This window comes from Oncorhynchus mykiss, chromosome 5 (genome assembly GCF_057628025.1).
Source record: "Oncorhynchus mykiss isolate SJ-2025 chromosome 5, ASM5762802v1, whole genome shotgun sequence".
In the NCBI taxonomy this organism is placed as follows: Eukaryota; Metazoa; Chordata; class Actinopteri; order Salmoniformes; family Salmonidae; genus Oncorhynchus; species Oncorhynchus mykiss.
The window spans coordinates 26,976,852-26,993,504 of NC_143026.1; the positions used below are offsets into that span (position 1 = coordinate 26,976,852).

A 16,653-nucleotide genomic window follows, 5' to 3' on the forward strand; every position below is an offset into this window, starting at 1 on the left:
AACAAAGAGGAGACCTAGCTAGCATATCTGGTTCATTGGAAGTTGTAGGAAAGTGTGTTTTGGGTTTAACATTAGTTGTGGGAACGAACCCATACGTTTCCTGACTCTTAAAACAGGTTTTTTAAACGTTCTGAGAAGAGAAGTGAAAATTTCACCTCTTCCAGGAAGTGTATTTTTTAGGTTGCAGGGAGGTTCTGAGAACGTTTTACTCTCTGGTTCCTTGAACGTTTTCCTGGGAGGTTTTATTAAACGCTCTGAGAACTGAAATGATAGATTTTGAATTTTTTGAATAACATCCTTAAAACTTTCACTAAATGTGTCAAGACTTTCAGTAACACTGCTAGCTTATTTTTGGTTAACTTTGAAAAAAAACTCCAAACACTGACAGGACAGATATAAATTAATTTCCTTAGAGCATTTTGTTGATGCTGAAAACCAAATATATTTGTTTTTAGATAACATTCTCTAAACGTTATCTTAACGTTCTCGGAACAATTTGAGAACATGACTAAGTAGAACCAACGGAAACCTGTAGGAAACATTATGCTTAAGTACTGAAATTCCCACAGAATGTTGTTTCTTAAGATTCTCTGAACTATTTGAGAACATTCCCAATGTCAAACCAATGAGAGAACATTCCTAAAACATCACCAACATTTAAATTACATTTAACCATGTTTGAACTTTTAGGAAACGTTCTGTTAAAATAATAAAAATATTATTTTTTTGTCAAGTTCCTTAAATGTGCTGAGAATTTTCCAAAGCCAATCAACTATCCTGCACCATTCCCAGAAAGTTGTATGCAAAATAACTATATGACAAACACACTCACCAAGCTTTAAGAAACATATGGTTCTCAGAACTTTATGTGATTGCTGGGGAGAGACACCTTCAATGAGCCAATCAACAGGCAGGTAGCCTAGTGGTTAGAGCGTTAGACTTGCAACGGAAAGGTTGCGTTGTTCTGCCCCTGAACAAGGCAGTTAACCCACTAGGCCGGCATTGAAAATAAGAATTTGTTCTTAATTGACTTGCCTAGTTAAATAAAGGTAAAATAAATGTAAAAGGTGTCAAAAAAATTGAAAACAGAGTTGAGGTAGCTCAGATGTGTGTCTTCTATTAAAGTGACCAGGATCAGTTTCAATGATGAGGAGATTACAGTGGGGGTGACATAATACCCATAAAACCTAGCGGTCAAACAGGGAAATGGTTCCAATTGTTTTTCCACCATTCATTTTTCCCCATAGGGGATTTGAAAAAGTACTTAAAATAAGGGCTGTATTTCGTGTAGGTTTATCCTGGCGTGACATTTTGATAACCATGTAAATCTCTCTCAGACAATATGACTTTATCAATATATTCACCTGTATTTACCCCCCCCAAATGAAATGCTAATCAGCTAATTATACCATAGACAGTGATTCAAAAGGCACTCGCACATCTGAGCTATATCTTTGCTGCAGGTGCATGGCAACAATTGAATAACATGAAAGAGAAAGACAGTAAAATAATTGTCAACTTGTGTACCAAGATGACTACAATCTTGTTACAAGAGTGTTGACAGCAACCTTACAGGCAGCAACACTTACTACAAACCATTTCCTTGCAAGGCGGATGAGGAAAGTGTAGGGTTTAGCCCACACAAACAACCCATGTGGGTATGTGGATATAGGATGTGGCATTAGAACTAGTGCTTTAATCTGCATTGGAGCAAAGCAAACGTTCTACTTTGTAGTCTGAAAGAGAAGTATTCAAGTGGCCAAGAACTTAATTCTAGCTTACATTTTTTATAAATACAAATAAGCCTGTAAGGCATGTAACTTTCAGCGTGACAGTTTATTAGCAATGGGGAATTAAAAAACGGAATCAATAATAGATTACAGATGTCTAAAAAAAGAACAATAAGAAAATATTATTTAAGTTATTCAGTGAATTCAACTGCAGTCATGTATATTGCATCAAGATACAAGATTCCACACAAACGCACACAAAAGTGAATAAAAAAAAAAAATCATTACATTTTCTTTGAATATGCTTTTCACCTCATTCAAAAAACATAAAATACTTTTAAAATTTCGTAATAAGTTAAAACGGCCAAGTAACTTTTGTTTGTTAACTTTACATTGAGGACAAGTCAACCCAGTTTGTACTTGGGAATGCTTTTAACTCAATGGTCCTCTGACACGAGTAGTTGGAGGCTCAACCATGGTCGAATGAGCCCAGGTACCTTAAAGGGATTCTCCGGTACTTTTTAGCCAGTAGTTCTAAAAGTAGCACCCACGAGCCAAAAGTGGTCCCCGAAAACTGCTTACTACATCACGTCGGCAGATTGTGCACCACGTCATTTCTCTCGTTCTCGCTCTGCTGTGTGATTCTTGCTAGCTATCATTTGAAATGGCAAGGGGCTGAATCTCATTGGCTGGAACCTGAATTGTTAGGGTGCTGGCCCACATGGGAGAAAATGTAGGGGGGGGATGACAGCACAGCTTTTAGAAATAAGTCACTTTCAAACGACGGATTTCGTGGCTAATTGAGGTAAGAGAGTAATTCAGCTCATATATTATGTATGACCTACACTGACACATCCAGCCCAAAGCGGGATTAGTCACAAAAGTCACAAAAGTACCAGAGCATGTCTTTAAATCATTGACTAAACAGAATGGAGCTATAAAAGGAAAGAAGGAAATAAGAATACATTGGCATCCTGCCTACTGTTAGCTAGGACGGACTGGCAACTCTTTACTTTGAGAAGTGTTCCCATACAGTACATAACAAGCTCTAGCTATGCTCAGTCTACTTTTGATCCAATTCATATTACAGCGAGACATCAGTGACCTTTATAATGTAGCCCAATTCTCTTATTTATGAACGAGTCCATTTCATCAGATAACGTATGACAAGGTGCAAACCAGGAACTGTAGAAACCAAAACACCAACTTAACCAAAACATGACCAGTGTCCTAACAAAATCATGACCATAGTGTTCCGTGTAAGTAGTTACACCGCTCCGCAATTCACCACGAGTACATAGGGGAGTGTGAGACAAAATGGAACAGATCAATTGTCGGGTAACTTGGGGGGTAAAACGTCACCCTACCTCAGAATCACTCTGTGATGAGACAGATATAACTTTTTTTGTTGAGAAACAGTGGCAACCAGGGAAAGTGTTGGGGAAAGATTGTGACATGAAGTGGTTCCTGTAAGATGTACAGGCAGGGTGGGTGTTACACCAACTTACCCTAACTGGAAGGTTTACTTTACACTGAGTGGACAAAACATTAAGAACCCCTGCTCTTTCCATGACATAGACTGATCAGGTGGATCCAGGGGAAAGCTATGATCCCTTATTGATGTCACCTGTTAAATCCACCTCAATCAGTGTGGAGGAAGGGGAGACGGGTTAAAATAGTTTTAAGCCTCGACACAATTAAGACATGGATTGTGTGTGTGCCATTCAGAGGGTGAATGGGCAAGACAAAATATTTGACTGCCTTTGAACAGGGTATGGTAGTAGGTGCCAGGCACACTGTACTGTTTTGTGTCAAGAACTGCAACACTGCTGGATTTTTCATGCTCAACAGTTTCCCGTGTGTATAACTTGACACAACTGTGGGCTCCATTGTGGGAAGCATTGTAACATGGAAGAGTCCATGCCCCGACGAATTGAGGCTATTCCGAGGGAAGGTGTTCCTAATGTTTTATACACTGTCTATTAGCCTTGATTCCTGGCAATGACTAGTACAATTTAAATGACTGTAGCTCATCTTAGCTGTGGAAACCTTATCAGATGCCTTTATGAGCAACAGCAAAATGTTATGAAATATTCCAATGGTATCTCAGTATAAGGAAAATATTCCAATGTACCAAAAACACAACTCATAAGTTCTCATACATACTTATTCAACTACTTCAAATGACGATTGTAAGCTTTTCCCATGTGTGGGAACATTCATCGCTAATATGATTTCCTGTGCTGGAGGAAGGGGCTTTACTGTGCGTAGTACACCCAATGGCTTTGAAACGTTGTGGTTTTTATGGCATTGATGAAGGTTTAAACGCATTCCATTTAAGTAAGAGCCTCACATCCCGTTGTGCTTTGAAACCAGGGAGGATTTGCTGAACAGTAAGTGGTGGTTTTACCTTAATGCCCATACTGTTAGCTTATCAGGTCAGCTCCCTGTGTTGTTCAGCCTATTTATGAATGGGTGTGCTACAGGGACCTCACTGTAAAACTAGAGACTGGCCGTGGTGGCCAACCATCACGCTTACCGAGTTTGGACACAACGGACTGAGAAATAATAAATGGCGTAAAAGACGTCAATGCGATTGAACTCTGACTTCGGGTCCTTCAAAAAGCACTAGAAGTCCTATGTATTATTAATATTCCTAACGGGTCAATGCTCATTGTCATAATTGGCAAAAACAAGAGACAAACATGGCATTGATTCGTATGAAGTTATTATCTCTTTGGAATAAATATCACAGCAAAGCATTGGGCTAGAACAGCCTAGTTAGAACACCTATAGTTAGGCTGGACCCTCTGTCAGTCAGGTAAATCACCCTTACCCTCAAGACATGGAGCTTAGTGACAAAATGGACAAAGCCAAAGGCATTTAAAAAAGGCAATCCTGTTCTTGGCAGTATTCCAAATCCAAAACCATACACACATTATTTTTTCAGCTAGCTAAACATGAACTACAGTGTAACATTGGAGGTAATGATGGTGTAGGCTACTGCAGCACAGAGGTCACATAGGACTGGGGTCAAGAGGCCAGAAGACTTGAGTATACAGGAAGTCACTGACCCAGGGAAAGTTGAAGGACAGTTCAACACATTGTCTAATACCCATGGCCTCAGTCTATCCACAGCCTAGTCTGAAGAATTCAATCAAACTGAGAAGCCACATGAGCATCCCAAGCCAAGAGTTTGTAGAAAATTGCAGTGTAAACATGGAATATATTGGCCGAGTTAGGTAAGCTATGCAGCTTAACATAGAACTCAGGGTCCCAGACGTCTTCGCAGGTAGCATTGGCTGAGTTAGGTAAGCTATGCAGCTTAACATAGAACTCAGGGTCCCAGACGTCTCCGCAGGTAGCATTGGCTGAGTTAGGTAAGCTATGCAGCTTAACATAGAACTCAGGGTCCCAGACGTCTCCGCAGGTAGCATTGGCTGAGTTAGGTAAGCTATGCAGCTTAACATAGAACTCAGGGTCCCAGACGTCTCCGCAGGTAGCATTGGCTGATGTTGCTCTAAGGTTGTCCAGTGTTGCGATGACATCCCTGGCTGGACGTGTGTGTGTGTGTGTGTGGGCAAGCGAGGTGTTCAGGCTTGAAGATGGGTCACGTCTCAAAGTACTTGTAGATGGCAGTGACGTAGGTCATCACACTCTGCCAGTCAGGCCTCTCTGTGTGCACCATCTCTCCAATGTCCTGAGAGAGAAAGACAGACAAAAGAGAGACATGTTAGATGTATTGCAGTACAAAATGCACATCACACTGCATACTTTCTTTCGCTGCAAATTGTGTGTTTAGAATAGTGTCAGTGAGAGATCGTGAGGAATACAGTTCTGACCTAGGAGTAACACATCACAATACCTTCCACCAGAGAAAGGTTGAGAGGTGTTACTGCATCTTCTTAAAGGAGAATTGTGTCATTCCAAACTTCATCCGCAATGTTATATTCCATATGTGCGACTCGAGCCTATCCAACTGTTCTATTCTCCATGCTAGAATGGACGGAGATGTATCGCTCAAGTCAAAACAAAATGGAATATAATGTTGTGGATAATGTTCGGAATTTGGTGTACAACATCTAAACACCCGCATCACTATACTGAGAGCTTTTCTGTTTCTGAAAGGAGGTATTTTGGTGGTTTTGGATTATTTGTTCATGTTTATTCAGAGCCCCTGTACTGAATCACGGGTTAGGTTAAGTTTCTCAAAAATGTGCCAGGACCCTTCTGTAACATGCCATTTACATCACAAATATAGATTTGGTTGTAAAAAAAACTACATTATAATTCAGTATCTAACGGGTTGTAAAATTGACAAGAGGCAAGACGCAGAGTGAATGTGTCTGTTTCAATAGTAAATCTCCTCCCCCTCCATCGGCACTCTGGACTGGATCACCCACAAATGAAACCCAGACTGTCTCTTATTAAGTCAAATGAAATGAAGTCAAATGGCCTTGGTGTGACACTGCTCTTAAGTCAGCTGTAGCTGCTTGCCATGAGCACATCGTCTTTTATGGGCTACAGACAGCCAATCTATGTACTGTTGGTGTGCATTGCTGCTGAACTATATAATCAGCCCTGTCTTTCTGTTGCCTAGTCTTTCTAGTCAAGCCTTACAAAGGGGAGGAAGGGATATGGGAACATGTCTCTCACCCCTCCAGCCATATAAAGCATCTTGGTCATTTCATTCTACACTTTTGAGTGGTAGTCAAATATCAGTTCATTTTAGCTCGGACACCAACCAATGAGGACTTGATCCCGACACTTTCAGCGGCCTGGAAAGCCAGTGTGAAATTTCGCTTCTGAAGGAAAAGGGAGAAAATACATTTGATGAACGAACTACATGTATATCATTTCCACACTAAGAACCTTCTGGTCAGTGGACTGAGGGGGTCCATCTCACCTTGTCCTGGCTGGAGAGCTCCAGGTAGGGAATGTGGGCAGGCAGGTAGGTGTGGAGAACAGCACAGAAAGCCAGCCCGTCGTTCCAGCTGCTGCTGAAGTTGGTGATATCAATGTTCTGGAGAGAGGAGAGGAGAGAAAGAGCATAACACTAAAGGCCCTCTAATAGCAGCCCTAGCAGTGTTTCCTCTACAGAATGTGTAGCAGTTGGAGAAGAGGTTATTTTGCTGACTCCATCTAAAATAGAATTTCCAACTCCAGAAATGTGTCCAACAACATATTGGTAAAATGATTTTAACATGTTGGACCATGGCATGAATATAGCCTATGCACGGTCCATATTATCAGGTATGCTATTAGCAAAAAGCATTGTCACCTGTAGCCCAACTGATGCAGCATAGTGGCTATAAATAAATAGGCTGAAGCATTGGGTTGCCCACCTGCATTTACCCTATCGGGCTAATCATTAGGTAGATCCCAAATATGATATTTTAACTAGTTAGCATCAAATTGATACATTTTGTCCCAAAACAGTGAATATGCACAGAATTCCAAACATTAGGAACACTTTCCTAATATTGAGTTACCCCTTCATGTCACCATTTTCCCCTCCAACACTTTCCCTGGTTGCCACTACTCTTGCTCAACTCAAAATATGCATCGGTCTCATCACAATTTCCAAAGAAAAGATTGGAGGTAGAGTGACATTTTACCCCCCAAGTTACCCTATAATTGACCTGTTACATTTAGCCTCACCCTCCCCTTCGCAGTCATGGCGAATTGCGGAGCGGTATAACATGCTTAACCACGATGCTGCTAAATTGTGAAGTTTGAGCATATTTAGAAGTGGAAAGCTGAGATTCCTCTTTCTAACGATGGCCATTAAAACGTCTTCTGTCCCGTGATGCGATTAAGAATAGATGTTTATTGACTGCAGGTCGGAAAGCATGTTTCCTTCCCTATAGCACTCGCAACTTGAATACACCTTGAGGAATATGTATCTTGCGTAGAACACACAACAACAAGCCAGCTAGGAAATAGACAAACTATTCTACTAAGGGGTTGTCTGTTTTTTTATTCATGATGTTTTATGTCGGATGCAGTCACAGTGGCCCAAATGTTGATTGAGACAGTCAAAATCTGTTACATTTCTGAACATCACTAATGTCATTGGTAAAGTAATAAAGAGGGTGAAATATTTGGAGTAGATGTTCCTAAAACAGATTATTTATATATATAAAGAATAAAAAGGCTTATTCATGCACAATTTTTGTTTTATCATACCATCATATTTGTATATGTATTATTATACTCTTATTGAGTACTAGATCGTATGGGTTGGAAAGTGTTTTTCTCCAAAATAAATAAACAATTCCAGCTGAAAGCCAAAGGTCATAGCTTTCTAGCGGAAAACACTACTACATTAATAAAATATTGCCCTCTTTCTAGATGAATAAAAGCATAGTGAAACAGTGCGGCTGTCAGCTCAACTATATTATAGGATTTAGCCACGGCGCAGCGCCACAGAAGACTGCAGAGGAAACACTGAGCCCGAGGCCATTCTTGTGTTTCACCATGTCCTCCCCAACAGCTGTCAACAGTAGATGATGCAAACTGTGGTCTTTCAAAGGAAGTGTAAGAACGTACTAGTTTTAGCACACTAGTGTTTCTTCACACTGACTTGCACTCAAGTGAGAGATGATCAAAGAGTCCATTGTATTAGCTTCACTACTTTATCACTATGTGTTTGCTTAGCGGACAAGTTTATCTCCATCGACTTGCATCCCACGGCTCCCCTCTCTAACCCACATAATATACAACGGGAAGCTATTTAGGGCCGACTGTGTGTGTGTGTGTGTGTGTCTGGGACTTTATAGCCCTGTTGTTATGACCAGGTACGGTAGGTAGGGGGGATTCATGTTCGGTTGGCTTAACCTTTTTAATGTGCCACACGGATGGATGCCCTTCAATTGGGATGCACACACACATGCACACCTCACGTGCGCCCAAACACTATGTGTGTGTGTCTCTCTAGAAAGTGCTGTGGAAAGAGACTTATTCTTGTCCCATGACTATAAATGGCTTTGTAGTCAGCCCACTACAGTGTATTTGGAAAGTATTCAGACCCCTTGACTTTCTCTGCTTTGTGTTACGTTACAGCCTTATTCTAAAATGGAGTAAATAAAACAAATCCTCATTGATCTACACACAATACCTCATAATGACAATGCAAAAACAGGTTTAGAAATTATTTGAAAATTTACTACAAATTTAAACAAGAAATACATAAATATTCAGACCCCTTACTATGATACTCAAAATTGAGCTCAGGTGCATCCTGTTTCCATTGATCATACTTGAGATGTTTCTACAACTTGGAGTCCTCCTGTGGTAAATTCAATTGATTGGACATGATTTGGAAAGGCACACGCCTGTCTCTATAATGTCCAAGTTGATAGTGCATGTCAGAGCAAAAAACAAGCCATGAGGTCGAAGGAATTGTCCGTAAGACCTCCGAGACAGGATTGTGTCAAGGCACAGATCTGGGGAAGCGTACCAAAACATTTCTGCAACATTGAAGGTCCCCAAGATCACAATGGCTTCCATTATTCTTAAATGGACGTTTGGAACCACCAAGACTCTTCCTAGAGCTGGCCGCCCAGCCAAACTGAGCAATCAGGGGAGAAAGGCCTTGGTCAGGGAGGTGACCAAGAACCAGATGGTCACTCTGACAGACCTCCAGAGTTCCTCTGTGGAGATAGGAGAACCTTCCAGAAGACAACTATCTCTGCAGCAATCCACCAAACCGTCTGCGCGTGTGCGCACCATCATGCATACATTTATTTTGTCCCCCCACACCAAACGCGATCATGACACGCAGGTTAAAATATCAAAACAAACTTGCATTAATTTGGGAACAGGTCGAAAAGCATTAAACATTTATAGCAATTTAGCTAGTTAGCTTGCACTTGCTAGCTAATTTGTCCTATTTAGCTAGCTTGCTGTTGCTAGCTAATTTGTCCTGGGATTTAAACATCGAGTTATTTTACATGAAATGCACAAGGTCCTCTACTCCGACAATTAATCCATACATAAAACGGTCAACCAAATCGTTTCTAGTCATCTCTCCTCCTTCCAGGCTTTTTCATCTTTGAACTTATATGGTGATTGGCATCTAAACTTTCATAGTATTACTACACCGACCGGCAACACAGTTCGTCTTTCAGTCACCCACGTGGGTATAACCAATGAGGAGATGGAACGTGGGTACCTGCTTCAATAAACCAATGAGGAGATGGGAGAGGCAGGACTTGCAGCGCGATCTGCGCCAGAAATAGAAAGGAGTTTTATTTTAGCCCTTGGCAACGCAGACGCTCGTTGACGTGCGCGAGCAGTGTGGCTGCAATAATTGAACAACATAGATTTCTAAATGTATTTCGCAACGCTCGTGTGTGGTCAGCCTATTAGACTCTGAATACTTTCTGAATGCACTGTAGGAATGTTAGATGACAGCTTCCTCTACCAGAGACAATGGAAACTCAGTAACCCCATCCCAACCTTCTCACCCCCTAGGGCACTATATAGGGAATAGGATGCCATTTGGGACGCAGTCCCTGTCTACAGCGAGGCAGTCCTCAACTCTCTACTAAGGGTCACAGGGGACCTGTGTCAATTATCAGAGAAGCCGAGAGTCAGGGGACATGGGCAGAAGGAAATGGTCCAGACACTAGGGCGCCATTACACAAGGAACACTGCAGTGTGGAGCAGGGAAGAGGGGAGAGTGCCTGTGGGCTCCTCCAAGAGATGTCATTGCTCTCTGTGGGACCCCAATTCACTGTCTCTCCAGGATCACAGCACCTGTGTCATTGGTGTTAACCAGGACTACACATGCTGCGGGCAAAGAAACCCTGGCTCACCATAGTTAGTGACTACACGGGTTATTAAAGTGCATCTTTTCCTCAGAATCTTTTTCCACAAAGAAACTCTGGCTCACCATAGTTAGTGACTACACGGGTTATTAAAGTGCATCTTTTCCTCAGAATCTTTTTCCACAAAGAAACTCTGGCTCACCATAGTTAGTGACTACACAGGTTATTAAAGTGCATCTTTTCCTCAGAATCTTTTTCCACAAAGAAACTCTGGCTCACCATAGTTAGTGACTACACGGGTTATTAAAAGTGCATATTTTCCTCAGAATCTTTTTCCACAAAGAAACCCTGGCTCACCATAGTTAGTGACTACACGGGTTATTAAAAGTGCATATTTTCCTCAGAATCTTTTTCCACAAAGAAACTCTGGCTCACCATAGTTAGTGACTACACGGGTTATTAAAAGTGCATCTTTTCCTCAGAACCTTTTTACACAATGAAACTTTTGAGAAAGGACTGTTAAAATGCAAACAAACGTAGCAACAAGGAACACATACATATGTGCTAGGTTGAAGGTAAGTATTCTCTCTGCATCCCCTTGCTTTACCAGTGTTGGCAGAAAAATATATGAACCACCGATGGATAGAGCTGGAGAGTAAAAGCAACAGGACGAGCTCAGCAGAGAACATTAAGGTACAATCTGTGGGAAAACAGGGCTGAGCTACAGTAGGAGAGGCATGGCTGGTAGCAGTGTTTACAGTGAGCATGGCTCCTAGCAGCACCAGAGCACATGGAAATGAACACATTAACTACAGTACTCCTGAAAACAATGACAAAAAGCGGTAAGAGACAGAGACAGAGAGAGAGACAGAGAACATTTACGACAGGGGAGACAGGGGACTGCCCCTGCCAGAAACCAACAGAAAATACGAAAAAGCAGAGAGGCTATTTAACATAGTATTAAAGGCCTTGTCTTTCTGTTTCCCAAACTGAACGGCTAAGAACGCTTGTGCTACAACAGAGACTATAATCCTCTATTTTTTTTTTACCCTACACAGTTCCCCACAATGCCCATCTGTGCCAACGTGCAGGCCCTTGCCCATAGCGTCAGAGTTTCAGCGAGAGGAGAGGTCAAGTTGGCAGAAGAGAGGCCGGGATTAGGGCGAAGTCTGTCACACTTCCTGGAGAGGGCAAAGCCTAACTGCTACCATGGTAACTACACAGGGCATCCTTAATGCTGCCTGGTGAGTAAACATCTTAAAAGCCTGGAAGGAGAAGGAAGGGGATCTGATTGGAAACGAACAGGAAGGAAACACAGTGTTTACCATCTGTTTTTGCAGCTATTCCATAGAGAGCATAAGGCGTTACTGATCAAAACAGTAACGGTTATGATCTGATATTCTTTCCTGCATCCAAACCTGTTGAGAAACCAAACATTGTCCAATGGGATGGAGTAAGTAAGTCGCCTAAGTTGGTGTGTGCATGCACGTGTGTGTCTTACCGCCAGCCTGTACCCTCCACCCTTTTCCCACCCTGTTGGTTATTACCAGGTATCCTTCAGTCTTCTTCTGGCACCACTTCAGCAGGGCGTTCCTCTTGGATCCCCCGTACTCCCTGGCCAGTGCAGACAGGGCGTATTTTCTCTCCTCCCTATGGACACACAGAAGGACAAGAAAGAACACAGGAACAAAAAGAATAAAGCAGACACATAGGGGCGGTTTTACAGACACATATTTAGCCTGATCTTGGACTAAAAAGGATTCTCAAAGGAGATTCTCCATTAAGCTTGCTTTTCAGTCCAGCACTAGGCTATATCTGTGTCTGACAAACTGCCTCAGTGCACCTTTCGGAAGAGGAAAATCTACAACACATCAGCGTGACATTGAAAACCTCAAAAATACAATGTGTTTTTTTCATCCCCTACATTCACCGACTAGCAAGTCAAGCTGTGGACAAAATAATAATTCCATAATTCAGCGCAAACAGGCTCTAACCAGAATAGAAAAAGGGAGTGGGAAGCTCCGGTGTACAACTGAGCAAGAGGACAAATACATTAGTGTCTAGTTTGAGAAACTAAGCTGCCTAGAAGGCCAGCATCCTGGAGTCGCCTCTTCACTGTTGACATTGGGACTAGTGTTTTGCGGGTACTATTTAATGAAGCTGCCAGTTGAGGACTTATGAGGCGTCTGTTTCTCAAACTTGACACTAATGTACTTGTCCTCTTGTTCAGTTGTGCACCGGGCCTCCCACTCTTTCTATTCTGGTTAGGGCCAGTTTGTGCTGTTCTGGGAAGGGAGTAGTACACAGCGTTGTACCAGATCTTCAGTTTCTTGCATGCAATAGCTTTCATTTCTCAGAACAAGAACACACTGACGAGTTTCAGAATAAAGTTTTGTTTCTGGCCATTTTGAGCCTGTAATCGAACCCACAAATGCTGATGCTCCACATACCCAACAAGTCTAAAGGCCAGTTATATTGCTTCTTTAATCAGGACAACAGTTTCAGCTGTGCTAACATAATTGAAAAATGGTTTTCTAATGATCAGTTAGCCTTTTAAAATTATAAACTTTGATTAGCCAACAACGTGCCATTGGAACACAGGACTGATGGTAGCTGAATGGGCCTCTGTTCGCCGATGTAGATATTCCATTAAAAATCAGCCGTTTCCAGCTACAATAGTATTTTACAACAAACCTCTTGAAGCTAGGGGGCACTCTTTTTATTTTTGGAAAAATAACGTTCCCAAAGTAAACTGCCTATTTCTCAGGACAAGATGCTAGAATATGCATATAATTGACAGCTTAGGATAGAAAACACTCTAAAGTTTCCAAAACTGTAAAAATATTGTCTGTGAGTATAACAGAACTGATATTGCAGGCGAAATCCTGAGAAAAATCCAATCAGGAAGTGACTCTTATTTTGAAACCCCTGTCTTTCTATGCATCCCTATTGCCCATTGAAAGGGATATCAACCAGATTCCTTTTTCTGTGGCTTCCCTAAGGTGTCTACAGCCTTTAGACGTAGTTTCAGGCCTTTGTTTTGAAGAATGAGCGTAAACATCCACATTGCGTAAGTGGTCAGTTGTTGGCTCTCAGTGTGATTTTTTGCGCAAAACAGAGAGGTAGACATTTTTCCTCCCGGTCCTAGTGAAAAGCCAACTGTCCCGGTTGATATATTATCGAATAGATATTTGAAAAACACCTTGAGGATTGATTATAAAAAATGTTTGCCATGTTTCTGTCGATATTATGGATATAATTTGGAATTTCTGTCTGCGTTGTCGTGACCGCTATTTTCGGTGGATTCCTAGGCATAAAACGCATTAAACTAACGGAGGTATTTGGATATAAAAAAAATCTTTATCAAACAAAAGGAACATTTTCTGTGTAACTGGGAGTCTCGTGAGTGAAAACATCTGAAGCTCAAAGGTAAACTATTAATTTGATTGCTTTTCTGATTTTCGTGACCAAGTTACCTGCCGCTAGGTGTACATAATGTTTTTCTAGTATATCGATAAACTTACACAAACGCTTGTATTGTTTTCGCTGTAAAGCATCATTTCAAAATCTGAGACGACAGGGTGATTAACAAAAGGCTAAGCTGTGTGTTCACTATATTTTACTTGTGATTTCATGAATATTTTCTAGTAAGATTATTTGACCGTTGCGCTATGCTATTTAGCGTAGTTGATGACAATTATCCCAGATCCGGGATGGGTGGTTCCAAGTGTTAACAATGTCTACACTGTATTTCTGATCAAGTTGATGTTATTTTAATGGACAAAAAAAAGTGCTTTTCTGAACGGTAGTGTGTGTGTGTGTGTGTGTGTGTGTGTGTGTGTGTGTGTATATATATATATATATATACACACACACACACTGCTCAAAAAAATAAAGGGAACACTAAAATAACACATCCTAGATCTGAATGAATAAAATATTCATATTAAATACTTTTTTCTTTACATAGTTGAATGTGCTGACAACAAAATCCCACAAAAATGATCAATGGAAATCAAATTTATCAACCCATGGAGGTCTGGATTTGGAGTCACACTCAAAATTAAAGTGGAAAACCACACTACAGGCTGATCCAACTTTGATGTAATGTCCTTAAAACAAGTCAAAATGAGGCTCAGTAGTGTGTGTGGCCTCCACGTGCCTGTATGACATCCCTACAACGCCTGGGCATGCTCCTGATGAGGTGGCGGATGGTCTCCTGAGGGATCTCCTCCCAGACCTGGACAAAAGCATCCGCCAACTCCTGGACAGTCTGTAGTGCAACAAGTTGGTGGATGGAGCGAGACATGATGTCCCAGGTCTGGGGAACAGGTGGGCCAGTCCATAGCATCCTCTTGCAGGAACTGCTGACACACTCTTGCATTAGGAGGAACCCAGGTCCAACCGCACCAGCAAATGGTCCCACAAGGGGTCTGAGGATCTCATCTCGGTACCTAATGGCAGTCAGGCTACCTCAGGCGAGCACATGGAGGGCTGTGCGGCCCCCCAAAGAAATGCCACCCCACACCATGACTGACCCACCGCCAAACCGGTCATGCTGGAGGATGTTGCAGGCAGCAGAACGTTCTCCACGGCGTCTCCAGACTGTCACGTCTGTCACATGTGCTCAGTGTGAACCTGCTTTCATCTGTGAAGAGCACAGGGTGCCAGTGGCGAATTTGCCAATCTTGGTGTTCTCTGGCAAATGCCAAACGTCCTGCACGGGGTTGGGCTGTAAACCCCCACCTGTGGACGTCGGGCCCTCATACCACCCTCATGGAGTCTGTTTCTGACCATTTGAGCAGACACATGCACATTTGTGGCCTGATGGAGGTCATTTTGCAGGGCTCTGGCAGTGCTCCTCCTTGCACAAAGGCGGAGGTAGCGGTCCTGCTGCTGGGTTGTTGCCCTCCTACGGCCTCCTCCACGTCTCTTGATGTACTGGCCTGTCTCCTGGTAGCGCCTCCATGCTCTGGACACTACGCTGACAGACACAGCAAACCTTCTTGCCACATCTCGCATTGATGTGCCATCCTGGATGAGCTGCACTACCTGAGCCAGTTGTGTGGGTTGTAGACTCCGTCTCATGCTACCACTAGAGTGAAAGCACCGCCAGCATTCAAAAGTGACCAAAACATCAGCCAGGAAGCATAGGAATTGAGAAGTGGTCTGTGGTTACCACCTGCAGAACCACTCCTTTATTGGGGGTGTCTTGCTAATTGCCTATAATTTCCACCTGTTGTCTATTCCATTTGCACAACAGCATGTGAAATTTATTGTCAATCAGTGTTGCTTCCTAAGTGGACAGTTTGATTTCACAGAAGTGTGATTGACTTGGAGTTACATTGTGTTGTTTAAGTGTTCCCTTTATTTTTTTTGAGCAGTGTATATATAAATAAATAAATATGAGAGAGAGAGAGAGAGAGAGAGAGAGAGAGAGAGAGAGAGAGAGAGAGAGAGAGAGAAAGAGAGAGAGAAAGAGTGAAAGAGAGAGAGAAAGAGACAGAGAGAAAGAGACAGAGAGAAAGAAAGAGACAGAGAGAAAGAAAGAGACAGAGAGAAAGAAAGAGAGAGAGAGAGAAAGAAAGAGAGAAAGAAAGAGAGAGAGAAAGAGACAGAGAGAAAGAAAGAGAGAGAGAAAGAAAGAGACAGAGAGAAAGAAAGAGAGAGAAAGAAAGAGACAGAGAGAAAGAAAAAGACAGAGAGAAAGAGAGAGAGAAAGAGAAAGAGAGAGAGAGAGAAAGAGAGAGAGAGAGAGAGGGATAGATCGAGAAAGAGGGGAAGAGAGAGAGAGGAACGAGAGGGAGATAGTGAAAGGAGGAAAGTCCTTTTAGTCGGGCCTGTCAACCATTCAGAGCAGTGTGCGTTGTCAGCGCTCAATATATGTTTGCAGTCAATTGGATTTCCAGTCATGCTCTCCTGAATTACCTGGCATTTCTAGTTCACACCCCACATCCCTCTGATAGACTAGACAATCAATCTGCCACTTTGCTTAATTACTGATATACCCATCTGTAGGGCAGAGGAGCCATAGGGAGATGGGACACAGACAGATAGACATCCACAGATATTGATAGCGACACAGACAGAGATACAGACAGATAGAGACACAAACTAGGGCTGTTGCAAGTTTGGTAGTGACCTTCAGG

The 16,653-nt window shown here is 42.2% G+C and overlaps 1 protein-coding gene across 8 annotated transcripts in view; it reads right to left on the reverse strand.

The window, feature by feature from the left end:
- Positions 1–1,817: 1,817 nt before the first annotated feature.
- Positions 1,818–16,653, reverse strand: part of LOC110523516 (cytospin-A) — a 43,981-nt gene continuing 29,145 nt past the window's right edge. For all 8 annotated transcript variants that reach the window (XM_090234332.1, XM_090234330.1, XM_090234334.1 and 5 more), the window contains 4 exons: positions 12,052–12,154; positions 6,637–6,753; positions 6,476–6,535; positions 1,818–5,430 (listed from right to left, as the gene is read on the reverse strand). In XM_090234332.1, coding sequence (XP_090090458.1) covers positions 5,341–5,430; positions 6,476–6,535; positions 6,637–6,753; positions 12,052–12,154 — 370 coding nt within the window. In that variant the 3' untranslated portion in view covers positions 1,818–5,340. The remainder of the gene's footprint in view (positions 5,431–6,475; positions 6,536–6,636; positions 6,754–12,051; positions 12,155–16,653) is intronic.